Source organism: Eriocheir sinensis, chromosome 58 (genome assembly GCF_024679095.1).
Source record: "Eriocheir sinensis breed Jianghai 21 chromosome 58, ASM2467909v1, whole genome shotgun sequence".
Taxonomy (NCBI): domain Eukaryota; kingdom Metazoa; phylum Arthropoda; class Malacostraca; order Decapoda; family Varunidae; genus Eriocheir; species Eriocheir sinensis.
In genome coordinates this window covers 1860481-1888271 of record NC_066566.1, presented here as the reverse complement: position 1 = coordinate 1888271, position 27791 = coordinate 1860481, and the positions used below count along the sequence as shown (strand labels likewise).

Sequence of the window (27791 nt, the reverse complement as noted above, 5' to 3'; positions counted from 1 at the left end):
GGCGGAGGTGAACGCGGCTGGATCAGCTGAGAGAGGAGGAAGCCTTGCCAGGGAGGAGAGAAACTGAAACAGGGAGGAGAGAAACTGCTTTTTTCCTGTCCCTTCAAGCTCACCCAGCGCCTCTCACCCACCCCACGGCTCACCCACCATGTCCGCCGGGTGTTGCGGGACCAAGAAGACCAAGTTCAACGGTGGCCCCCAGGTGCTCCCCCTCACCTGTTACTGCCCTGCCTTATTTCACGCCCCCTACACACCTTTCCCTTCCTCTTAGCATCACTCTAACCTATTTTTCACAATTCCCAAGCTCTCATCACCTCTTGTGGCTGATGACTTCCTGATATGTGCATCTTGAGCCGTCCCACTGTCATTTTTTACCTACAGTCTAGCGATTAAATTTATCCATCTTAGCATATTGTTCTGGTGCATTTTTCGTGTTTTTTGTGTATGTGTCGTGGATTCTGTGGCTATCTGTGTGTTATGGGGCTGTGGAATTGGAGGAAGTGGGAGAAAAAATGTCCGGAGCCGTACTGGAAATTGTGTCAAGGCTGCAGTTGCCTTGAGCAGCCACACTCATTTCCTGGCATAGTTCCTGCATGTGTCTGGGGAAGGGAAGCACAGTGAAATTTTGGGTTGTGTGATGCTGAGTCTCGGGGAAGCAGTGGTGGTGGGAGGGTGGCCTTACTGGGGCGACTTGCTGCATCATTCTCTGTTCTTTTTTATCCTGGTTTTTATTGTCTTGGTGAGTGATGGTGAACACAGCTGTTCTTTGTTTACCTCCCTTCCTCTGTGGCCTTGAGAGGAAGGGAGGAGGGGAAGGTGGCCTGCCCCTGCCTTCAGTTTGAGGCTCCTGTGCATGTGGCTGAGACCAGATCCAAGGAAAGAATAATAGGGAGAAGAAGATAAGTAATTTGACATAGTATATTAAAGGGAAAATAATGATACTCTTTTATGGTGATGTCTCACTAACAAGGAAGAATCTGTGATCCTACTTCTCCCTAGATCAGCCTCTTTAAGTATATATAGTTTGCTTTGATTTGTCAGCTAGATACCTAAGCCTTCCTTGCCTACTTCAACATAATTGATTTTTTTCCTAGATGTCACCAGCCAAATACATTCAGGAAAAATTATGGGGTATGGGGTATACCCCATATTCTTCCAGTGACCTGTCTTAATTTAAAATGGCAGTGAGAGGAGGAAGACTCTACTCATGAATTTGTTCTGTAAAACTAAGGATTACCAAAAGCCATGCAGTACAGTATTTTGGTGGTGGGTGGAGCTCTGAAAGCAGATGATGATGATGATAATGATATGGCCAGTGCCACTTCATAAATACTATTGAATATTTTTTGGACTTCTAAAATTTTCATGTTTTGTGGAATTTTAGAGCTCTGGCTGGTTGTCTGAATATGTGTATGAGGAGCTGGGTAGTGCTGTGGGGGCACACAGGGCGGTGTTTAGGCTCACTGTCTTAGTGTGTGTGACTACAATACAGAAGAATGTCCTCTGTGTTGTGTTTCATCTCAGTGTGGAAATGAGTTCCTGTTGCTGTGCATATCTCATACATAGCCATTGAAATGACTAGTAGTGCACGGGCATAGTAAATGTCGCATAGACTGCTGCTGTGTATCACTGGAGCATTTTTTTTTTATTTATTTTTTTTTTTTCAGTATCCAAGCTTTATAGAAATATTTTATTACAATGTAGCATTGGTGTTTGTATTGATGTGCAGAACACTCATACTTAGTGATTTATTTAAAAATGAAAATTTCTTTTAAATTTCCTCCTCCATGAAATTTGATCTGTCTATCCCAGACTTTTGACTTTAAATCACATATTTTACAAAAAAATAAATAGTCAAGCTTTTATACATGCTAGAAAGTAGTAGGTCTTTTTTGACACGCTCACTTTCCTGCAAAAGTCTTAAAATAATAATAGGCAGTGACTTGCTTCTTACAAAGATATCAGAGCACACAAAATGAAACTAAATTCACTGAATTTCCTATTTAATCATTTATTCATTTGCTTTAGTTGGACATGAACTTCATTGAAAAGCTTATAGTGAGTTTTACAAGAAAATAAAACCTATTGTTAAATAAATGTTGAGAAAATTGAAATCTGCATCCTGAAAGTTGCCAAGTATCCACATGTGTGTATCAGCATCCAGTTTGGATGTGTAAAGTAAAATGCCTCCATCATGGGAGGCTGCCCTTGAAAAACCCTCTGGTAAGAGGCTTAGGGTGCAGATATTCCACAAAGACTTGCTTAATGCAGTAATTGTTCCTTGTGAAAATTTGTCAAAACATATTTTCTCTGCATAAAAGGTAAAGAAGGGAGAATAAACTGACTTTTGCATATTTGCTGTGTTCTGTTCCACCTTTGGCCTTTGAACCAATGGTAAATGTGAATTCCTTATTTTGGAATGCAGAGCAAACTCTAAGAATGAAATTACCACAGTTTACTTTTCCCAGATTTATCTAGATACTCATTTATCAAACAGTCTAGAGGAAAAATTGACTGGCACATGGTGTGTGCACCAGCTGCCAAGGCTCAGACTCTAGCCTTATGGTGCCCAGCCTAATATGCTGACCACCACACCATGGAAGAGAGCAACAGACTATATTATATATGTTTTGTGTACATCTGTTCCTTGTTCAGGTTTAGAAGTTTGTGTCTTTCACTTATCAGTGAAATATGCTCTGCAGACAGGATTTTTATGATTCATATAATTTTTTTCAAAGTAGAAAAATATTTTTGTTTAAAAAATTTGAATTAAAGGATCACAAAATGGTATCAGGGTATCTATTCAGTATTGTCTCCCATTGTTCAGGTACACTTTAGAGAACAGGATTCATTGGGTAATAGTAATATTGGCCAAGTGTCCATCTCATTTAATACTCGGGAGGGTCAGGATAATGCACAAGTGGGCACATGGACCGAGGCTACATATATACAAAGCTATGCTAGGGTTGCTGCTTTTTGCCTCAGTTGAGTAGTGTTGTGCCACATCTCCCTCTCATATAGTGAGCTCAAAGGGAGCCAGGAGGGCAGCATGGATGGGATCCTCACACCTTGCACTGACAGTAGTTCTCTTTCCACACTGTGATCAGATGGCAAGGGAGAACCAGTCGGGAATTGAACAACAGCCTCTTCGTACATCAATCAGGCACTGTTCCCACTCCACCACGGCCAAGGGACAAAAATGCGGGTATCCATATGGACATTTGAACCCAACATCTGCCCGCAATCGTGCCGTGAGTTGAATTTGACACATTTGAAGAGTGCTCTTGTTTTGAAGCATTACATTGTTGCTTTCTTTTTTCTTTTTGTTTATTCTCGTTTGCATAAAGTTTGCCTGGTGGTTGGGTGCAGAGTGAGAGACAGAGAAATAACATTTTAATATTTGATTTTTCAAAAGAAATTATTGATATGCCACAAGCACTTTTCACTCCTAAGTGGATGTTGTGCTGAAGGCAAAGGCTGTTCATATCTCAAATCATTCCTCAATATAACAATTTATAGTCTGTTTTCTTCTGAAAAAATTGATAGTTCAAACAGTTGCACAGGTACTGTACTTTAGTAGCAGCATCTGATAGCACCCACTTTCACACCATGGAGAGCTAGAGTGCTTCATGCCACAGAACATAGCCTTAGAGAGGAGGGTGGAGAGAAGGAGAGCTTTTCTTGTGCTGCTAGTTGAAGGCTGTCATTTATGAAAGGGTGTGAGCTCTAGGATGCCTTTTTGTGATTCAGTGTATTTGCCTAATCATGTATACATGTGTGTGTGTCTAGAGAGAAAGAGAGAGAGAGAGTTGTATTTCAATTACCGTACATAAATTTAGCATCTTCCTGTAACTGCTGCTTATATTCAATCACTGATGTAAGCTCAGGGGATATATAGTGGTAAATGCACTATAATGCTTCCACTGACTGGAATATTTGATACTAGACTTGTTGGTCTGTGTCCATCCTGTGTGTCTGGGTGCACTGCAGTGTTCACAATGGGCAGCACACAGGGTGAGTGTTGAGGTGCCTTACAGGAGTCAGACCAACATGTGCAGCGTTAACTAATTATCTCAAGCGTTGCCTGTGTCCCTCAGTGTCACTGGGGTGCTTTTGAGGAGAGTCAGTTATCACCTAGCTATGTGCAAAGGAGCTTTGGCTGCTTAACTGTCATTTAAAAGTGTTTGCATAAATAGCTAACTCTATCTTCAATCCTGTCTATCATTTCTGAATTCTTTATCCCTCAAGAAAATTTTGCTGCTGATGAGTGAGGGTCTTGTTCATAGTGTATCTCAATGGATATGCTGTTTACCTCCTCCAGTTTTGTGTCTTGCTCTAACATATTTTTATATCATTTTGTGTAATTTTTACTGCACAGGTGGTTATTTTTCACTTTCTAATCTTTCTCATTACTGTTTTTTTTTCCATAAGTGTGCATTCCACATCTAATTTGTACTTTGGCCATTCCTATTCCATAAAAAAGAACTCATGGTGCCATGATTGTAAATTAAGTTTTCAGTTTCACTTCAAAACACATTCTCTTAGTAGTAAAATACTTACAAATCCCCCAAACTTATATAGGACATCTAGTGTCTTCATCTTACTCCCAGGCAATCCTCTTGAATGGCACTGCCAGTTGTGTTCCTTTATGATGATCATTGGTTCCTCTTTATCCATTAGTGTTTAAATTATTAAAAATGTGCATATATGAATGTTTTTCACTGAGATGAAGCACTCTAACTATAATTCCTTCTGGAGCATTGAATATCGTAAAGATAACATCCTCTTTCAAAATCCTGATGCCTCACACCTAGCCCTCCACAGTGGGACTCAACTAATAATTGCTACTGAACCATTTAGGCCTGTGTTGGAGTGAGTAAAGCTACACTGTTGCCTCATCCTCACCTTATATATACATCCTTGTCTTTTATAGCTGTCAAATTGTTCAGCGACTGCCCACCACTGCTCCCCCCCTAACCTTCTCCCTTCATTCTTTCATGCCTGCACAGTACAGCACCAAGGTATTTGAACTTTTTTGTAACATCTCAGCCTTCAACTTTATGCTACAGTAATGCATAGGGGGTATTTTACCTTCACATTTAACTACTCATCATTTGACCCCCACCCCTCCCCCCAAAAAGCTTTCAGACACATAGCACATCTCATGACCTCTTGAAAACCTCTCCCATGCCGTGTAACAGTTCAACAGGCTCGCCCGAGGAATTCTTTTGACCACTGACATTGTTGTGGTAATTTTTACATCATGTATGTGTCTTGGAGGTATATTTTTTCCTATCATCTCTAGGTAATATACATACATGTGTACACTTCTGTGCCTTTGTCTCATATGATCATGTAATGCTGGCTGCTTGGGTCCCCCCCCCAGGCTTACTTCACACTCAATATTTACATTGTTATTACAAGATGAAGCAGCTTCTTGTCAACAACCTTTGTGATACAAGATAGCTCAGTATCCTCTCCTGACCCTTGTCGCTTAGAAAATCTCTTCATTTGCTCTCTTGCTTTCGTAAATAACAATTTTCCTATATATATATATATATATATTTATATATATATATATATATATATATATATATATATATATATATATATATATATATATATATATATATATATATATATATATATATATATATATATATATATATATATATATATATATATATATATATATATATATATATATATATATATATATATATATATATATATATATATATATATATATATATATATATATATATATATATATATATCATCATCATCATGGTTTCGTTTAACGTCCGATTTCACGCTTCATGAGCGGTTGGACGGTTTATGGCTCGTAATTCGAGCCATTTTCAGTTTTTGGCGCAAGATTTTCCGAGTGCTTGCCCTTTCAAACCCTACCACCTATTTAAGTGATGGCCCTAGCCTTTGCCTGAACAAAAGAGACAAACCCTACAAGGCAGCAGCGGGCTGTGAGGTCCACCACCCGCTATTTCATCCATTGCTGGGACTGGATGGCCATTGACTGATAAACATGAGTTCATCTGCCCTTAGAATGGTCTTGCTTTTAATCCACCTGGGGTCCAGCATATATATATATATATATATATATATATATATATATATATATATATATATATATATATATATATATATATATATATATATATATACAGGTAACTCTCGATTTACGCGAGTATTGTGTTCTTGAAGAGGTCGCATAAATCAAAAACAATGTAAATCAAACAAGAGGTAGGTTTCTATGGAAAAATAAATATTCACTTCATTCAGTGGAGAGAGAGAGAGAGAGAGAGAGAGAGAGAGAGAGAGAGAGAGAGAGAGAGAGAGAGAGAGAGAGAGAGAGAGAGAATATCCATATCACCGAGATATCCACTCAGGCACTCAGTCTCAGCCTCACTTGTGTGAGGAAGAAATGAGGGACACCATGAGCAACTGACTAGTATTGGTACGGTGCGAGCAGTCTGGTACCGTACTGCATCAGATAGCTGGTACTGGTACCGGTACCTGCCCACCCCTATAATGTTGAATAGCGTGGCAGCATGGGTACTGTATTGTTGTTCAAGTGGTGCGCGGGAAGAACTGAGCTCAGCTGTGTGGCCGCGGCGCCGTGTGAGTCCAGTTGCGTGAGACATCTGGTGGCCACTCCATAAAATATCGTGTATATAAAAAAGCGTGTAAATTAAATATTTATTTGGATTATTTCAAAAATTTCAAAAAAAAAAAAAGCGTAAATTGAGAGTTACCTGTATATATATATATATATATATATATATATATATATATATATATATATATATATATATATATATATATATATATATATATATATATATATATATATATATATATATATATATATATATATATATATATATATATATATATATATATATATATATATATATATATATATATATAGATAGATATATATATATATATATATATATATATATATATATATATATATATATATATATATATATATATATATATATATATATATATATATATATATATATATATATATATATATATATATATATATATATATATATATATATATATATATATATATATATATATATATATATATATATATATATATATATGTAACTGTACCCTTGTATATATTCTTTTTCATCAACTTCGTAGCTATTAGAAATAATTTTGATGCATTTTGAAATATTTTTTAAATTTAAAGAAAAGATGTTTTTACTACTAAAGTATGATTTTCATCTCTCTGCCGGGGGCAGAAGATAATTACCAATTAAGGTAAGATTTTGCAGAGGCTATTTTCTCATTCATGCGCAAGTTTTTGTCACTATTAGAATAGGAAAATCGAAAAAAGCATAAAAAATATCCATGAATTTATCCAATCTCTTCTTGAATGTATCTATGGTATTGGCACCCACAACATGACTGCCAAGCCTGTTCCATTCATTCACCACTCTGTTGGTGAACCAATTCTTGCCTATGTCTTTGCTGAATCTGAATTTGTCTAACTTAAAACCATTGCTATGTGTCCTACCTGGCTCTTTTACTACCAAAACCCTATTGACATCCCCTTTATTAAAGCCCTTCATTCATTTATAGACTTCGATAAGGTCTCCTCGCAACCTTCGCCTTTCTAAAGAGTGTAGATTTAAATGCTTAAGTCTATCCTCATAAGGCAAGTTTCTCACACCTTGAATCATTTTTGTCATCCTTCTCTGTACAGATTCTAACATCTTGATATCCATTCTATAGTAGGGTGACCAGAACTGGACCGCGTAATCAAGGTGAGGTTTAACTAGAGCTAAGTAAAGTTTGAAGATGACCTCAGCACTCCTATTGCTTATACTCCTCGAGATGAAACCCAGTACCCTGTTTGGACGATTCTTAACCTGAATGCACTTGGCCCTTGGACGAAGGTCAGTGCTCACTTAGACTCCTGAGTCCCTCTCACACCCAGACCTGCTTAGAGGAGTGTCATTTAAGGAGTAATTATGTGAGGGGTTATTCCTACTTTCATTCAGAATACTACACTTCCCGACATTGAATTTCATCTGCCACTTCCCCGCCCAATCATATAGTCTGTCAAGCTCTCCTGGAGAACGCTAGCGTCCTGGTCTGATTGGATTAATCTACCGATCTTGGTATCATCTGCGAACTTACTGACTTCACTACTAATTCCTGTGTCCATGTCATTGATGTAAATGATAAAAAGCAGTGGACCCAGCACTGGCCCCTGTGGGACTCCACTTGTAACACTGCCCCATTCAGATTTTTTACCATTGATTTGCATATATATATATATATATATATATATATATATATATATATATATATATATATATATATATATATATATATATATATATATATATATATATATATATATACATAAAATCTTACATGAATAAAAACAGTGTATGATTTGTTACTTCTGAAAAATTTCCTGTGCTTGTAAACACCTTGTTTTTTTCATTCTTCATAACCCCTGAGAGGAAATGACAGTCATGCAAACATTCATTCTTCTGCTTATTTAAAAGTACCATCATTCACGACCCATGCATTCTATCACATTATATCATGACTTTATCCAGCTATGTGTAGCATATCATAAAGATATCCAGACAAAACAGCTCAGCTGTTCCTTACCAATATATTTATATACATGCTTTGAGCTTGTATATAAACTACTTTGTACTGTGGCAGGATCATAACCAATAAGGCCAAGTTTTTGGTGTCTGAGGGGTGCATGAAGCTAAGCCATGAGTTGTTGGGAACGCTGTCCTCGAGGGCTGCCAAACACATTGCTTATGGTAGCCAAATCCTGCCCTGCCTTCATGGGGTGGCCTCATTAGTACACCACATTATTTTTACTCTTTTATTTATTTTTCTTATTTTATTTACCTTTCATATTGTTTATGTGGTGAAACTTGAGAGGAAGATGGGCACTGTTTGTACTTTTTTATGATTGCCAGTTATTTTCATAGCACATTTAATATTGTATTGACTTTGGCAGTGGTGCCTGTTGTTTTTCAATTCTTCACAGCCCTGTTTCCCTTCAGGAATAAACAAGCCTGAGTTGATGATAAAATTGCTGGTCCTTTGCTATACCATTCATACTTGCTTGTAGTATAGCCATTTACATGAAGGTTTTTATCTTAGAACATAAGAATAGTTTCATTATGCTCAAATAGATACAAATCATGTTATAAGGACACATCTTTATTATTATCGTACATTGCCATTGTGAACAAAGTCAAATTCTTTTCAAATTGGCATTGAAAAATAGTTAAGTCACCCCTCTGTCCAAGGAAGTTTAGAGAAAATTAAAATTCTGGCATCAAGATGCCAAGTTGCGAATGGGCCATTGGCAGGCGAGGGATTAAACTTGAGAGAAAGTGCCGGAACAGGGAAAATCGGAGATGCTTCTGCCGTGGCCACTCCCTTGGGAATTTTTTCATGATGGGACAGGGTAATGAGATGCAGACAAACAAATACATTATTGGAGGTACATGAATGCTGCACTCAGCTTCATATTCCTTTGTAGATCATTTTCATTAAAATTTTATTCCATTCTCAGAGTTTATTAGTTTTATGTTCACTGTTTTAACTTTCATGCATTACTTTCAGTGAAAATTCTTCCACATTTATGATTCAGCTTACCATGATGTTTCTACTGATGTCTGCCTAAATCTGAACATTATTGAGTATGGCTATCACAAACCTATGTAGGCCCACAGCATCATACCACTCCACCTTCAAGCCAGAACAAACACCAAGTGCAAGCAATATACTACAGCATCCCCTTTGATTGTTGTTGTCAATCATTAACTAAGAGTAAGCCTCATTTATTTATTAAAACTATGTTACTCTCCTGCCCTTTATGGTTGTGCCAACATTCATTAAATACAAAAGCCTCTTTTTCTGTGTAGCATACCTACCAGATATAATTAGCTTTTCTTTAAAGTCTGGAATATTTTCCAGCATACACAATGTATACATTGCCTTAGTATGGGAAACTTGACATATATTTTACATAGTATATGACAACACCTTACAGAAAAAAAATACCTTAAGAAAGTGAGAGGAAACAGAAAGCTGGTATTTAATCAGCCTGGTTTAGCACAGCTGCTGTGTGAAGAGAGATTTGATAATAATCTAAAGCTGACAAAACTGTATTAATGAGGAGTAAGTGGAGGCTTGATTGTGATGTTTAAAGCAGTAAACTGAAAAGAAGATGAAGACAGGGAGGATGTTCTGAATACAGGGTCATAAGTACAAGCTAAGAAGGACGATGATGTTCAGAAATTTAGTTTCCCCATTAGAATTATTGATGTTTGGAATGATGCCCTGGATTGTGTTTGCAGTGCCCAGCTCTGTGTAGCACAACTATGTGAACATTTACACACACTCCTGCGTCATGTATTTTGAGCATTCAGCTTGCAACTCCATTTTTGTAATAAACCATTAATTATTTTTTTCATTGTCGTATGAGGGGAGATTGGATGTTATGAATTGACAAAGTTGGAAAACAAAAGGTGAATCTCCTGCCTAGAAATAATGGAAGAACAAGGGACCGTGAACACAAGCCAAAGATGCCGATGTGGTATTGATGTCAAGAAATTTAGTGATGCATATATAAGTATTGGTGTCCAGAATGAATGAGGACATGATGCAGGCAAGGAACATCCATGAATTTAAAGCTAAATTGGATAAAAATAAATAGGGAAGCTGGATAACACAAGACTAACTTTAATCCTGTTTTTATGACTGTAGTCAGTTCCACGAGACCTGGCTGGCCTAATCCTTCAAGGATGGACTCGCGGACTTGGCATCATTGCTTGAGTGATGGTCTCATTGGCTGTTGTTCACTAGATCCAACCTGTGGCAAATTCCGTTTGCTATGACATAGCCTACTACCTAAGCAATGATAACAATTCTGTGAGTCCATCCTTGAAGGGTTAGCTCCACCTGCTCTCTTGGAACCGACTATAGGTATATGCACACACACACACACACACACACAACTTTCCCTTTCTTACACATAAACTGAATCCAAGGCAGAAGCAGGAAAGTGAAAGCAGAGTAAAATTAAAAACTGCAATAAATTATTGGTTGAAAACAATATACAGTCAGCATAAAAAGTATCACACTCTCATGGGTCAATTGAATAGAATTTGAGATAAATTTGTAGACACGGCATTGTGTTGGCTGAGTGAGCAGCTGTGGGTAGACTAGCCATTGGTGCCCACCCAGCACAATACCATGTCTTTAGATTTTGCTCAAATTTTACTCCTTCACCCCATGGATGTCCAATGCTTTTTTTGCCAACTGTACTAAGAATAAATAATCTGGATGTGCAAGTGAAAAGTTTGCCTCCACTGCAGCCAGCATCACAGGCACACACATCATGAGGCCTGCACACCCTCCCCTCACTCCTCCTGTCTGCTCTCAGAAACTCTTGCCAGTTCCAATGATGAATAATTAATCTAAGGCCAGGCACACACTGAGTTTTCTGCTCTGCTCTGTGCTGCATCCCTCATGTGACCTGTGACCAGAGCATTGGTATGGTACAACTGTAAGGATACCAAAAGTATGGTACAATATTACAGTATGAAATGGTTTTTATAGCACAGTATGGTATGAAGGTACAAATGTTTTTCTGTACCTTTTAGTCCCTTTTGCACCTAGCCACACTGCTTGAAGCTGGATGTGGACCTGTCTCGGCTCCCTCACCAGACCTGAGGGGAGGTCAGTAGGGTAGCATCGGTAATTAACCCACCCTGTCCTGACCTGAACCCTGTCCTTAAAGGCTTGGCCACAGGTGGAAGGTGTGGCCTTCTCTCAGCCCTCCCAGATGACTCCATGTAGTTTGATATTGGGTACGAAGTTATGGCATGATATTTTACTGCACTAGTACAGTGCAAAGGAGATACATAGTTAAGGCACCAGGTTACAGTTGTGAATTTTTCTTTGGTACTAATTATGATAAAAGAATCGTAGTGAACCATACCGCATGCTGTGCCTGTGACTCCGTGTGTGCCTGGCCTCACACACAAGCTAATAACCAGACAGCTGATTTTCATGATTGGTCGCTGCCCTCGGGAACAAGAAAGTGGCTTTACCATCATCTGTTTGCTCCCAGCCCCTGGAGGTGTTGTTATAAACCCATATCACTCTTTGTCTTTGTGTCTTGATTACTACTGTTTCATCAGTCATCTTTTGGTCTTAGGCTTGATTGGAAGTGGAAAAATACTTGCCAAATATTTTTACATCAGCCTCTGTGATAAGGGAGTTATGACATCATAGGGTCTCCAATACCTGAGGCTTAAACAGTATTTCTTGAGTAATGTTGACCTTCCCACAACACACACCTCAGATATTCACCATCTGATGATGAAAATTAGGATGTCCTGAATACTGTTGACCCTCCCACAACATATGTCTCAGACATTCATTATCTGATGATTAAAAACAATACTTCTTGAGGGCCTTTGATCCTCTCACAACACACGTCTCAGATATTCATTATCATCACATTAAAAACTGTCCACATTCTATTCAATTTTCACAGAGGTAACCATATTTAATTGTGTAAAGGTAACCCCCGCATGACAATGATGTGTTCAGTTGAGAAATAAATTTAACCCCCACAAAAGTGATATCATGTAGAAGTCAACACCTTTGAACATTATTTTAAAATAAAAAAAATAAAAAAAGGCATACATACTACTAAACAGTTTCCAGGACACAACGACCATTCCCTTCAAGCCCAGACTCATTCTTGTCTTCGCTACAGTCACAAAATTGTTCCATGGCACTATACCCAATTGCTTCTTCCAATGCTGAGCTTCAAAATTGGGCCTGAGATTGTTAAATGCATCATTGGCTCATCAGTGTTGCATTTAATCCCAGTCATGAAAGTGAAGTCACACAGATTAAGTTATGTAACAGCTAAACAAAGTGGTTGCTTCCAAAAAGTGCTCCTTCACTACATGGTTGTATTTGTGTAAACATGATTTTCGTTTAATAGCAGCATGCTTAAATATGATCATATTGAGAAGGACGGGAGGGTCAGGTTTACAGCTTCATGATCCTTTTTAGATGTCTGTATATCTGCAAGGTTACTTCATTGTGTTGTACTATTTTAAGTAATGCTCAGATGCTGGATAAAGTGCACACCATAATTACAGGTTCATAGCTTTGATTTTGGTTCTTGGGTGCCCGGCCTCAGGGCTTTGGTTGACTCAGCCTCAGACACTTTGTGGTGCTGTTTGTTCTGAAGTGGATGGCAGAGGTTTTCATTCATTATCACTGTAAACAACACTGATGTGGCCTTTTTGTGGGAACTAGCAACTGGGGAAAAATAATCCTTTATAATGTTGAAGCTGATCATGGTTAAGTTTATTTACAGCAAATTCAGATCTTCCTCAATATTTAAAATTTTGAGATAGCCGTAGTTTTCCTTTGAAGAGTTTGCAAGTTTCATTTCAAGTGTGAATTTTTGGTTGTCTGGACTTTACAGTTTGGTTCTTTTCAATAGCAAAAATGTTTGTCAATGGGCTATATTCATCCTTACCAGGTGTCACCACAGAGTATGTCTTTGGGCCCACAAAGCTTGAAGTATTCTTTTAATTATTGTACATAACCTGTGTTTCTCTGGGACTTATAACAATTACAGTACACTTCAATACAATAAGTGATGCTATTGTTAATGAAAAGGTAGTTGATCACTCATTATTTTCTCTCGTTTACCAATAAAAAAACAACGAGAATGATCACTTACATTTTTATGAGCGATAGTATCACTTATTGTATTGATGTGTAATTGTTACAAGTCTCAGAGAAAGACAGGTAATTTATGATAATTGGAAGAATAGTTCAAGCTTCGTGGGCCCAAAGACATAGTTGGTGGTGACACTTGCTGGCTGGCAACTCTAAATATACCCCATTCAATAAGATCACATTCATAAGTTTATTCTGCTACACCAAAGTTCAGAATGCCAAGAATTATACTCTTCCTTAACCCGGTAGCAGTGACGGGCCAAATTTGTGGCTTTACCGTGTAGCAGCGACGGGCCAAATTTGTGCCATGATATAAACCCTCCAAAATAGATGATGCATAAACTGATCACAAATGCTTTGATATGGATTATGAAATGGTTTGTATGAGTGATGATTTTTTCTCATTTTTCTCGCTTAGAGGGACCATTTAGAAACATGGTCCCCGCTGCTACTGGGTTAATCTTCACTTTTTTATTGTTGCTAAAACTTACTTGTCATGTTAGAGTAAATCCAAGACTTAATTTAGCTACTTTGCACATCAAATATCAAATGTAATTTTATTATAATTAAGAAAAGCATGAGTCACCAGTGCTGATCACAGCTCCTGGTTGTCTGTCTCTGTGTGTTGCTGCTACTGATGTGTCCCACTCCACAGGTGTGTTGCTACAATGGCACCACACCCACCACCAACGGCACACTCCGGAATGGCCTTATCCCCATTGCAAGCGCTGAGATGTGCTTCTATTGTTTTGACGTCCTGTACAGCCACCTCCACAACATGGAAACCCCCAGCACCCCAGACTTCACCAATGAGCCCTTGTGAGTGTGTGGACGGGAGTGAGCTCACGCATGGTAGGGTTGCCACTTCAGCCTGACTACATCCTGCCAGCGTGACTACACACACATGCAAGGGAGGGTCATGCCTGATTAACCATGTCACTAACACTAAGTTTTTTAAAGCATAGAAAAATTAATTTCAGAATTACAGAAGCCATAACACAGGCAAACCCCATTTATTGTCTGGAAAACTTCAAAATTGAATATGCCTTATCAAATCAAAATTTATCAGTAATCAAAATTATTTCATATAAATCCTTAAGTATCTAAGAAATGTTATGGAGAATGCTGTAGTGAAAGGGACTATTTGGTAGAGTTGAGTGGGACAGACCAGCACAGCAGCAGCACCCACTACCAAACTAAAGACCTGGAGGCACCATCTCTAGAATCATAATTACCGTATTTGGCGGCTCACAAGACGCATGGGTTACAAGACGCACCCCCCAATTTCGGCAGGCATTTGAAAAAAAAATATAAGAAACGGGTTTGAACCATGAGTGTCAGGTGGAGATTTTTCACATGTATTCAGATCCTTATCAAATCCCAATACTTTACATTTATAACCCTTAATATTTTCTGAGACCTACCGGAATTGGTCCTTATAGACTCGAGGGTACTGCTTTGAGATGTAAACAAACATGGCGGAAACAGCGACATTCAGAGGGGGAATGGGTATAATGCTTGTGCTTCATATTTCTTTATTATTATTCTTCATCGTAAGTCTAGTTGTTGCAATATTTTAGTACATTTTCAAAACATAAGGAAGTGTGAAATTTCAAACAACTGCTGCACTAAAACCAGTGACCCAAAGCTGAACCTTGACCTTATAAGATGCAGAGTGATTTTCAGAGACATTTTTTGGGGGGGGAAAAGTGCATCTTCTAAGCCATCAAATACGGTAAACCATTGCGGGAAATGTCTCAATTGCAGCACTGAAGCCCTGCAGCCGCTCTTCAAAACACCCGCCTCTGCTGACCAGTAGTGTGTTGCTGTTTGTCTCCAGCTCTTTGTTTCAGAAGAATATTTACATGGAAATTATTGGTGCCTATTCAGTGAAGCTGCACTTTTGTTTTTATATGAATGTATCATGCCTTTTCCTTCAAACCATCAGGAAGCTGTCCCCAGTGTATAGTCTTCCAAATTATCCCATGTTGATATACAAGGCAAACCCACCATCATCATTATCAGCTGCGATAACCGAAATTAACAAAACATGGAGAACAAAAGCTCCTCTAGAAAGAACTTAAAAAGGGGGGGTAGTGTTACTATAGTCTATTTTCTTTTATCGAGGCAAAAATGCACTTGCCCGTAAAGATGCCTTTTCCTCAGAAAGTTTCATGCTAGCTGATTGGTTGAATATATTATGGCTGAATAACATCATTGTATTTGAAATACTTACCAGGTAATGTGAATAAAAGCTTATTTAGTAACCCAAGTTTCTCCCTCCAATATATGTTATGTCAATTAAAAATAATAATGAGTTAAGAGATTATGAAATGATTTGCAGTCGTCTCAGTTTGTTATCATAAGTTGACATGTCTGCAACACAAACAGCAAACTCTGCAAGGAAAAACAGCACCTCTAGGGGGCAAGTGCATTTTTGTCACGATAAAAGACTCGAGATGCCTTAACCCAGTAGCTGCAGGGATCATGTTTCTTAAAGGCTCCTCTAAGCGAACTGATGAGAAAAAAATCATCACACGCAAATCATATAAGATATATTAACAGATTTGTGATCAGTTTATGCATCCTCTATTTTGGGAGGTTTATGTCAAGCCAAAAATTTGACCCGTCGCTGGTATGCGGTAAAGCCACAAATTTGGCCCGTCGCTGCTACCGGGTTAAGCCACTGTACAACCAAAAGAGAAGAGAATCATTTGGAGAAAACTGAACCCAGTGAGACAAAGTAGCCTAATTTTATATAGGGCCAAGCTTCAAACACTCACTCTTCAAAGTTGCTTAAACTTATGAAACCCGTGAAATGTTCTTAACCTTTTGAATTGTTCGCTCACAGAGAGAACCACATTTTCCTTCACTCATATATGATTTCACTTTTATCTCGTGTTCTTGACATGCACTCCTGTTTTCCACTCCCTTTCACCTCTGATTCATACAGCTTGACAAGTATATCTACACATAAGATCTGCTGCACCCCTCCTATCCTGTTCATCACAATCACTCACTCTCTAGGCATAAGAGACCAGGTTGGTAGGAGCTCGAAATTTAAAATGATTATGTGAGGAAAATGTTATGGAGAAGATTAATGCCTAGGAAAGATCCTATTCATGTATTTGAAATGGATTGTACTCAACCAATTTTGTTCAGTTGGAGACTGTTTGACACAGGCTGGGTTTTTTTTTCAGCCCTCTGTTTGTGACCTGGAAAGTTGGGAAAGACAAACGGTTACGAGGTTGTATGGGAACATTTAGCCATATCAATCTTCATGCTGGTCTCAGAGAATATGCAGCTACCAGGTAAACATTGTATTAGTTGTTACCATCATCATTATCAAAAGCAGAAGCAACAGCCATTACCTACTGATATTACAAAGCCAAATACAGATAGGTTTTTTACTAATTCTAGGCTTTTTAGTGTTTCCTGATATGGTGACATAAATATAATGGGGCATGAAGAGTCATTTAACTACAAAAATTATTCTTCCATTCCAGTGCATTTAAGGATTCACGCTTCCAGCCAATCGGTAGAGATGAGCTACCGCGCCTCGGAGTGTCCGTGTCCATTCTTCGGCATTTTGAGGACGGACGGGATTATAGGGATTGGGACATTGGGGTTCACGGCATCCGCATAGAGTTCCTAAATGAGCGTGGTGCCAAGAGGACAGCTACCTACCTGCCCGAGGTGGCTCCGGAGCAGGGTACAGATGCCACCGTCTCCTTTGTCACCTGTAGAACATAAATGCATGAGTTCATTACAGTGCTCTTTTGCATTTAACATTTATAAGGCACAAAAATGTTCATGAAATCCAAATCCACAAACTGTGAAGTGAATAATTAATAGGAAAATTACTCTTTGTTCCAGGCTGGCAGATTGGGGTTGATTTTTCCCTAAATTTACCATATATTTGTTTCTCCATGGTTCAGTGATTAATATGGCTAGCTACAAATCTGTGGGACACAGGGGCACAGGCCCAATGTGACATCCGGGTTACCACAGTTTACCTTCCCCAGGTTTCCTCAGGTACCCATTTATTGACTAGCCCAAAAAGGAGGATGAACAGCTGGGTGAGCTGCACATTGACTGCCTGGGCTGGAATTCATACCACAGCCATTGGATTCATAGCTAGGTGTGCTAGCCACTACACCACAGAGATGCTTGCCATAGAATGGGATTAAAGTGAATTAGATCCCAGAATACTATAGCCATGTATATACTCTTTGTATAAGGCTGGTTTTGGTGCAGAAGCCATTGTGGCTAAGACATGAGTTAATCAGTGAGGAGTCAGCATATCTGACCTGACACAGCATCTGGCGGCCACAGCGCACCGCATGAAGACTGCGTCCTCCTCCTCTGGTCATCTCCGCGGCTGGGGGGATACAGCTATGTACCATGCAGTTGGCTGAAGATGCTGCACCTTAGGTAGAAATCACACACACACAAAAAAACATTGCTTGTTTGCACCTCTGGGAAATAAGGGGGATTCAGAGTGTGTGGAAGCACGACAGACAGCAGCGGAGTATCAGCCGTCACCTAATACTATTATTCTTATCATCACCTTGTCAGTTATTAATACTTTATAATGTAATGCCAGTACTCACAGTATTTAACTTTTTTGAAAAGTATCTCCATGTCTGTTAAGCTGCAGGGTGATTACAAAACCATAGATTTGTATCAAACAAATCTACAAATTCAGTGACGGCACAGACTAAAGATTGTGTGCACTGTGTCTGACCTTAGCGAAGGAAGCTTTGATTACATACTCTCTGGAGTTTGCAACAGAGAAAAATATATAGGTATACTATTCTCTATTAATCCATTAGCTGCTACTTCCATTACTGTTACTGTAGAGAAATTGTGATCTGTTGCTAACAACTGAAAAACCTTGTAATAGTTATTACCATTACTTACTACAACCATTCCATGTCTGTCAGGTTGTGGGATGTGAGCATTTTTGTGTGAAATCTGAGCTTTGGCCGTATTTTAATCTTATCACCAAATGTGATTTTGCAAAATAAGAACAAACGAAATGAAAATGAGCACCGTAATTGCTTTTTTAAGGTTTTAAGCTTAAATTTGTATTTGTGTAGCTTTTCATTTATAAACACCCATTCTTGACTGATCTCCTCCAGGCTGGGACCATGAACAGACCATTGACTCACTACTCAGGAAAGGAGGGTATAAGGGACCGGTCACCACTGAGGTCAGGCGCAGCATAAAGCTAACTCGCTATCAGAGTGAAAAAATATCAGTAACCTTTCAGGTGAGTTTCCCTTGGTAACAGATAACATTCTTGTGGCCCTCCCTTAGCAAAGTGGCCACAGCCTTCGTAGCACACTGTGGCCTCCTCCACCAGCCTCAAGGTAAGGGACTACTCATGGGAAGTAGAAACATCAAGATGCCTGGTTGGTCTCATTTAGAAGGTTCCATCCATATTTAGCTCTCACTTCTCCCTTTCATAACTCTCCAGCACACTTATTATCTGTCTGCCCTTCACTGTTCTCTCCCTTACTTTTCTTTCCATGCTCTACATAAATCATTTCATTTCCCTATCATCCTTACTTTTGCTGCTACAGTAATGTGATCAGAACTCTTAAACATTTTTCTCTCAACCTTTCCATCCTGCTGCAACCCATCATTCACAGCTATGTAATCAAGCTCCTCTCATTCTCCTCTTGTCCACCTACGCCTGTGGATTAATTTGTGATGGAAGCTGCTTGACAAGACCCAATCCCTTAAGTATCATCTCATCTACTCCATCCTACCATCCATCTACCTCTCATCTCATTTTCTACAACTCCCCACTTACCAAACACACCTACAATCTCATTGCTCCCAAATTTCACATTCATATCCCCTAACAAATTGTCTTCTTTCATTCCCAATACTTTTCAATAACTGGCTAAATCCTCCCAGAATTTAATAATTTCAATCTTGCCTTTCTTTCCTCAATCATCTACGATTCTACCCTATCCTTGATCCATACCATCCAATCCCATCCATACCCTTGGGGAAACTAATATTGCACTCTCTTCCTTCCCTCTTCCTTTCTCATTTCCTATCCATATCACACCTTCCTCACCAGCCATTTCATCATCACTTCCATAATCCAATGCACTACTCCCTTTCAGGTGTGCTTCACTATGACCTAAAATGTCTATCTTTTTCTTCTAAATGCTTCTGTAACTTCTCTTCAATTTTTAATTCAGTCCATTTACATTCATACATGCTGCCTAAAAGAGCAGCTCCCTCCTGCTCCCCTTCCCAAGGAAAAATGGAGATCCCCTCGGTTTGCAGCCATTTTCTGTTCCCCTCCCAAGGGGCTGTTGGCAGCTGGCAGGGCTGGTGCAATGCTTATTCCCAGAGGAACTGAGGCCATCAGATTGCCAAGTAACTACAGGCACCAAGATCAAAGTCCAAACACTAATGAAGATGTATTATACACAAAAAAAGGCTCATAAAAACAAAGTAGTACAATCAACAGTACCTAGCCTTCCCTTTAGTCTCACCCTGTGAAAAATAAAAAAAATAGAAGTGTAAAAGAAGAAATGTGGTTTGCTGACAAGACCACCCCGTGAAGGCAGGACAGGACCACCACAAGCAGTGTGTGTGTAATAGCTCTTCAAGTACAGGCAGCTCCCAGCAATCCAGTGATTTACTTTAGGAAGTGTCTTAACATCTTGGACACAAAAACAACACCTACATTGCTATGATACTGAAATTGTGCCAACATCTTTTTTTTCTTTTTTTCTTTTTTTTTTCTTCTTTTTGGAAGCTATGAAAAGTCTTTAAACAGGAAAGCCTGCTCAAGTGAAATTAGAAGCAGAAGACATACACAAGTTCCTCAGCTACTGTTGTCCCAGACCTTGACATCATCTGTTACTGCAAGTTTGTCATTAATTCCGTATGATATTTTGGAGTTGATTGTAATGCAGCCATTGTTTGCCCAGTTTGTCTTACAAGTTTTTGCATGGCATTCATCTCTTAAGAGTTCAATTTTCATAAAAGAATAATAATTAAGGTCAGGAATGAAACTTTCAAAATACTCAACATAGGATCTGACATCATATTGCTTTGTTGCAGGATTACATGAGCTACTGGAGAAACCGCCGCTGCTAGCATTTGCTAAACGCTAGGGATGGAAGATGTGGAACCTTTGAGCCTGGAAGTGCCAATGAGGGGGGCCGGGGCAACAATGTCATACCCCGGGGCCCTGAGCTCACCAGTGTAGCCGAGCCGAACCACCACCTGGGCCACCAGTACCCGCAGCCCCCTTACCACTACCAGAACAACCACATGATGACCCAACAAAACAATAGTCATCCACTCCTTGCTCATAATCACCATCCTCATCTCTATTATCAACATCACAACGGTCCCAGGTCTCCATCACCTCTCCACCTCCCTCATTTTTCAGCTAGAGGCAGTAGTAGCAGCAGTAGCAGCAGTATCAATAGCAGCGGTAGAGCATCCGCCACCATCACCACCACCACCACCAACACCAACACTCCACCACTGGGCTTTGACTCAGTGGGCAACTCAGGGCTTGGTGCATCTCTCTTGTGCGTCACCACCTCAGGGCATAATGAGTTTGCTCTGTGCGGCCCTCCAGCCCAGGATGGAGCACTTATGAATCACGGGGGATGTCCCGCTTGGTGCTCCCATCACAGGACAGCCACGGAAGGGGAGGGATGCCTGGATGGCCTGCGCAGAGCATCCAACAGGCTGGCAGACTTTCTAAGGGGCCTTTTTAATTCTTGATGGTTGGTTTTAGTTATTTTAGCTTATTTGTTTAGTGTTGAGTGTCACCTCTTCTGAGTTTGGCCCTGAAATTGATTTCACAGTTTCATAGTAATTTTGTATGGAAACCAGTTTATGTTAGAAAGGCTGAAAGTGAAACTGATAGTGAAGAAACGTGTAGAGCTGCCCATGAGTGTGGCGTCATCTCATAAAGCCTCATCTCTAATCAAATACACATGCTCAAATTCATAATGAGCTTGGTACTTGGAGGACTCAAGACTTTGTGGTAACTATGACTGCAACTATTCCAAGTTATAGTTGCAGTGGATACCTGTATGATGTGATACAGTGTAAGAAAGTGGAAACGAAGCCTTAGAAGATAGTCACATAGCAGTCAGCGGAACCCATGATAGTGTGTGGAGTTTGGAAGAAGTGGTCAGCTCACTATGATAATAAACACATTGCTTGAACATCGACGATGGTTACCCTTAGTTTTATATATGCATATATACACTTTCTTGATTCTTTGTTTACAATGTCAGTGAGCCCCGGGCTGGCCTTCCCACTCCCGTCCGTGTGTGTTGTGATCACTGGGTATCTTAACAACCCAACCACACCAGTCTTTCACATTCAGCGGCTGACAAAACTCACAAGATGGATAAGCCTCCAGTGTTACCTTATAGCAAGGTCATTGCATTGAACAGGCTGAAAGAAGTTTAGAAAAAACACTTCTCTTGTCACGTGGAAGCATACGTAATTTCAAGAAGGTCTGCAGTATCTTATTGGCGGTTGAAGAGCCATATACAAATGGTGCAACACGGAGCTACTCGCACTGCTCGTCTGCCACTGAGGTTTGTTTGCCGCTTATTTTATATCAGACTGCCTAGTCTCGAGCACCTGGTGATGCTCATTTGTTACTTACTAGTGGAAGATCTCATGTACAGTGTTGTTGAAGAGAACTTTACTTAATACCACATGTGAACCATAATCCATAAAGATGTCTCATCTCATTATGTGGGAATAGCTTGATAAAAGAATTTGAAAAGTGGTTGAGATAAAAACTGTGCTCCCATTAATTATCTTCATGCAAACACCTTTCCTCATGTAAACTTGACAAGAGGGTACCAAGTGCATCTCAGTGATAACATGTGATAGACTATACCAAAGGTGGCTTGCTGTATAGGGCAGTTGTACTGAGTGCCAAGGAAAGAAAAGAAGCAGCTCCAACTTTATATGAACTGATTATGCCTCATCCACTTACACATTAAACTGAAGAGACATGAAAACTGTTTGTGTGTAGTCTTTTTTTATATATATTTGAGGATAAGATGGCACAGATTGGATTGACATTCCTGAAACTATATAACTATTGACTGACTTGTTCCAGCTCTTGAGGTTCTACGGACTGGTAATGAGTGCAAGTGTTACGTTGTGAGCCACTAAATGGAAACCATAAGATTCACTCATTCAGGGATATTTGAGATTATAATTGGCTCAGACAAAAAGTCACCATAAGATATGTAATATTCATTTGAGCCTAACTTTTTTTCATTTTCATCATTTACTGAAAGAAAATCACTGGATAAAATTGAAAGCCTACAAAAAAATGTAAATATATAAAAAGTTACATAAAAAGTTGCCTGCATGTCTGTATAGAGGGATACAGGATTATGATTGTAAAGTTTAGATTAGTATGGGATGCTTAGGTTTGTTTGTGTGTGTTCATTTTTTGTGTATGCTGTAATGCATAATCTCACCTTGGCATGAACTTTTGTTTTACGGTAGAGCAGAAAGAGGACACACGCTGCTGTATGCTGCATCACATGGTTCCTGATAGGTAAATCTGGTCACAATGAAACTGTGTGTGATAATGTTTGAAATTGGTTAATTTTGCATTGGTATTAGTTAATTAATAATGATTTATTCTCTTGACAAAGGTAAATTGGTGAAGCAATCATTTCAGACTGTGAGAATACACAAAAACACTATGAAAGCTAGCCTTATCATAATGCCAACTGTACCTGATTATTACATAAAAGAGAGGAGCTTCTCAATCACTGATATTTGCTTGCTCACTGCCAAGGCATTAATCGATGTAAGTATATCGATATCACACCGAGTCAGCACAGTAACAATAGTTGGAAGATGATATAGGTATTGTCATCCTCATTTAATTCTCATCAGCCATTTTCATCAATTGTTGAAACTAGCAGTATGGTCCTATGTTGAATATTTTTCAGAGTTAAAGAAGCTTTTCAAGTTAGGTAAATAATACAGGGACATGAAAGTCAATCACAGGTGGCATATAAAATAGTCCTTTGCCAGTCTGTACCACTCAGATTTAGTATGTTCTGTGGACAATATCATATGCAACTATGTGGCTATCATGATAGCAGATTTAGTTCTTTTTCATATCCTTAGCTTTCCAAGTATTGCTTTTATGCAGTACAGGTAATTTTGAAATGTTGATAAAAATGGTGCAATTTCATAGTAAACAGCAAATAGTAGTGTCCATTTTTCCATTTTTGTAGATGAATGTTTTACTGTATATGACCTTACTTAGAGTATAATGTGAAAGTTGAGAGAGGAAGCCAAACACTGCCATTGTGTGTTTGTATATTGTTGAACTTTTTAAGTAAGCTAATACTATATTGATTAGAGAAACGGCTTGTCGCTCCCAGATGTAAATCTCTTTAGGAATGTTGTACATACTCATCCTAGTGTCCAGCCCCACCACACAACAGCAAGGAGAGCAAGTACATATTATTACACCTTCCAGAGATGATGATGACCAGACTTCATGCCAATAAATTACCATGCTAAAAAAGTGTGGACCTAAACTCTAGGAATGGATTATATTTACTGTAGGTAAGGTGACACAGCCATAACCTGTGACAACGTTGTCCACACCCAAAAGTATTGACTGATAAAGAGAATTGTTTTCATTACATTTCAGATATTTTCATCACTATAAAATTTGTGCATGTTTTGTTGACAAAATGAATTATTGATATTTTACCAAATTTAGGATGGCATGTTACAGATTTTTATGTTAGTTGTCATTGAATTTTAAGTTCTTGAAGTTACTCCTGAGCTTGAGGTAGTTTTATGTCCTTTATCAGGCTCACTCACTTTCTTCTGGACTTTAATTGGAATGGAAATTCATATGACCACTGTATTTGTGGCCAGGTCTACCTATCATAGAAGTACTAATGTTGCACAGCAGGTTGCTGTTAGTGTTTGTGAGCCTTGGACGAAGGTACTTGTAGTGATGCTACATTACTATACCCCACAAATGAAGCCACAAGCAGTGATGTATGTTTAAGATATTGCAAAAAAAAAGTAGAAAAAAAAATTACCCAGATTTGTGTGCATGTTAAATTACAAGATAAGGCTACACTTAAAATTATTGGTAATTCACTAATGTAAGTTCTACCCTTTTCAATAGCATAACATCCTGGTCTAGGATTCAGACTTGTTGAGACAGTTTTTGTGTGTGCTTTACTTCATTAAGATCATGTTTTCAGTGATGAGGATTATTTATATTTTTGAAAACATGTTATTCACCAAAATTTGTAAAGCCTTACAAGTTGAAAGTAAAAACAAAATTGTGTTGAATTCTATACATGAAACATATGAACTGAAAGTGCTAGCACTGGCTGTTTGTAACATAATTGGGTCACTTGAAAATGTTTTGCATATTCGAGAGGAATCACTGTACCTTAAGACAGCTTTTGGCTTGATAGTTGCATCGTGGAAGGCATGACCAAAGTTGGCAAAGATACATTTGTTCAGTTATTTTCTTGTTTTCTGAAGGAGGTTCCTCCTAAAAAGGTTGCCTAGGGTCTGGAGGGCTGCCAGGAGTTGGTCCCCAGTAATGGCATGGCAGCTGCTCCTGAGGCAGCTCAGGCACCTTGGAGGGGCCTCCTGGACTTGAATTTTTTTCTGTCCTCTGTCAATTTGCGGTTTGGAAATGCCCAAATACAGTTCCCATTGTGTTAAGAGTAAGTTACTTGAAATATTTTGTTTAGGATTATCCCACTGCATGGCAACTGAATGCAAATTTATAAAATAGATTTGCTTATAAAATTTGTACAAGGCAGTTCAAACGAAAATTGCTGTTGAACCTAAAATTTTACCTAGATTACATATTCAGGAACAAAATGGAGTGAAATATACTATGGAAATTTTGTCCACTATTACAGTTATAATGCTTTGTGAAGCATTAGATTATTTCTTCATATAGCACTTGAACCCCTGAGTTGAGACACCTCCCTCCAGTAGGCTGATGATTCAGCAAAATTATTATCCAGATTGTCTGGTACTATACATTATGATTATGATCAAAAATTATTAATAGGAATGTTTATTCTTTGGAAATCCCTGGTCAAAATGAAGTACTGGTAGTGCCAGGAAGTACGTGTGTAAGTTACTGATAGAACAGCTGGGCCTTTCAGCACTACCATGGCTCTGTGAGTAAGGCTGCATGTGCATTAAGTTTGCTGTCCTGTGCTACAGGAGTCTTGAATTCAGGTGCCTTCTGCCAGCCTGGGGACCTCTGGGCAACTCCACAAACACAACTGCCTCACATAATGTTATGAAATTTCCAAACTTAAGTTTTGAAATGTTTTGATGTAAACAATTGTGTCCAGTATATACCATTTGAAACTACAATATAAATTCAGGAACAAGAGTTACATGTTACAAAGACTTAATCTTCCACAGAGGGTTACTGTTTTGTTTCTGGAGGAGTCCATTACTGTACCATAGCAAAGGCTGTGAAGCTGTTGGTCATTATAAGCTGCACATGGCCCTTCAGCAAGGTTTTTTTTCTACTCGCAAATAGTTATAATGCCTTTCAAGGGCCATCATTGTAACTTGTAATGACTAACAGGTTTGCAGTGATTATTTATAAGTGAATAATGTGTCTGATGCAAGTACTACTGTATTCTTTCTCTTTGCTATGTAAAACAAATATTTTCCACTTATGATTTGAAGTTCTAACTTTGTGCCATTTTAAAAAAACATATGAAATTTGCTCCTTAATGTCACGGCAGTGGTGTTTCAACACGTAATTGCTCCCTGAGCCAGTAGAACTTGAATCTGCAGTATGCAAGGACATTTTTCATCCTTTGTTTTGAATGACTGCATTAATTGTAAGTGAATGTTGTATGAAATAAAAAAAAACTTTTGCATTTTATATAGAACATATAGCATACATTTCACAGGTAGCAGCAGTTACTGTAAATCACATATAGAATCTCCATTGAAAATAATAAACCCCTTTTTCACTATTTCTCGTCCTTATTTCATACTGAGCTGAAAAGACTTTCTAGCCGTCATATTGAGTGTGCATGGTGTAGGAGAAAGGGTTTGCAAACTTCAAGGTACATTCTTGAATAACTGAAGCAAATATGATTATTTTTGTGTCAATCAGATAAGTATGAACAGGATGCATCACACACATGCAGATATCTTGAAATATATACTGGTGCTCAAACACAAGAATCACATGAAAACAGTGGAAGGCAAGAATCTTCAAGCAACACCAAAAAGATGAAATTAAGCCAACTGGTCAGGAAAATATTTCTGGCTTGGATTCCACATGGCTGTTGCAGCATACTTTTTTTTATCAAACTTCTGAAAGCTGCTATCTAAATTGTGTGAGTGGAAAAAGCTCTCTATTGTTTGGAGGATATAAGACATAAATATAGAATATCCAGACTTAGGAGTAAGAAGAAATTACAGCATCATACACTCTACAAAAGTGTTAACTTACTCTGACTGGAAAATACTGTGAAAAATGTTCAGCTGATGATTGTACACTGAATGTCATTGTAAATACCAATGGTCACCTTAATCAACATTTACTGGTACTGGGCACTGATTAAGGAGGATAATTTCTCCATAAATATATTAGTCAGATATGATAAACAGAAAGAGTTGTCATTATTCTGTAGCACATTCTCCAGATAATTGAAGAAGCCCTGCGCCAAGAATCAAAAACATTGTCAAAGGTATTAATTGTCAATTGAATGACTTATTCCAGTGGTGTCATCAAAATGTCCCACTTTTGAAGTAAGTTAAGCAGCTTTTGGTGCCATTTCTATGTTTTGTGGCGCCTAGTTTGATATTGTATCTCCAGGCTGGTCCTGCACAATGGTACGAACACCTATGAACAGAGATTGTTCTTATGCAGCCACATAACTTAAAGAATGATACACCAACATTGT

At 38.6% G+C, this 27791-nt stretch overlaps 1 protein-coding gene across 3 annotated transcripts; it reads left to right on the top strand.

Annotated features, from left to right (window-relative positions):
- Positions 1-26852, top strand: LOC126985034 (nuclear protein AMMECR1-like). Of its 3 annotated transcripts, none has more exons than XM_050839281.1 (7): positions 4-202; positions 3108-3251; positions 14462-14625; positions 17007-17117; positions 17313-17518; positions 18951-19081; positions 20902-26852. In XM_050839281.1, the coding sequence occupies exons 1-7, from the start codon at positions 149-151 to the stop codon at positions 20935-20937; spliced, it is 846 nt and encodes a 281-aa protein (XP_050695238.1). In that variant the 5' UTR covers positions 4-148; the 3' UTR covers positions 20938-26852. The 3 variants fall into 3 exon arrangements, with proteins under 3 accessions (XP_050695239.1, XP_050695238.1, XP_050695237.1); XM_050839280.1 differs by lacking the exon at positions 4-202 and adding an exon at positions 572-739; XM_050839282.1 differs by lacking the exon at positions 3108-3251 and having other exon boundaries at positions 1-202.
- The last annotated feature ends 939 nt before the right edge of the window (positions 26853-27791 follow it).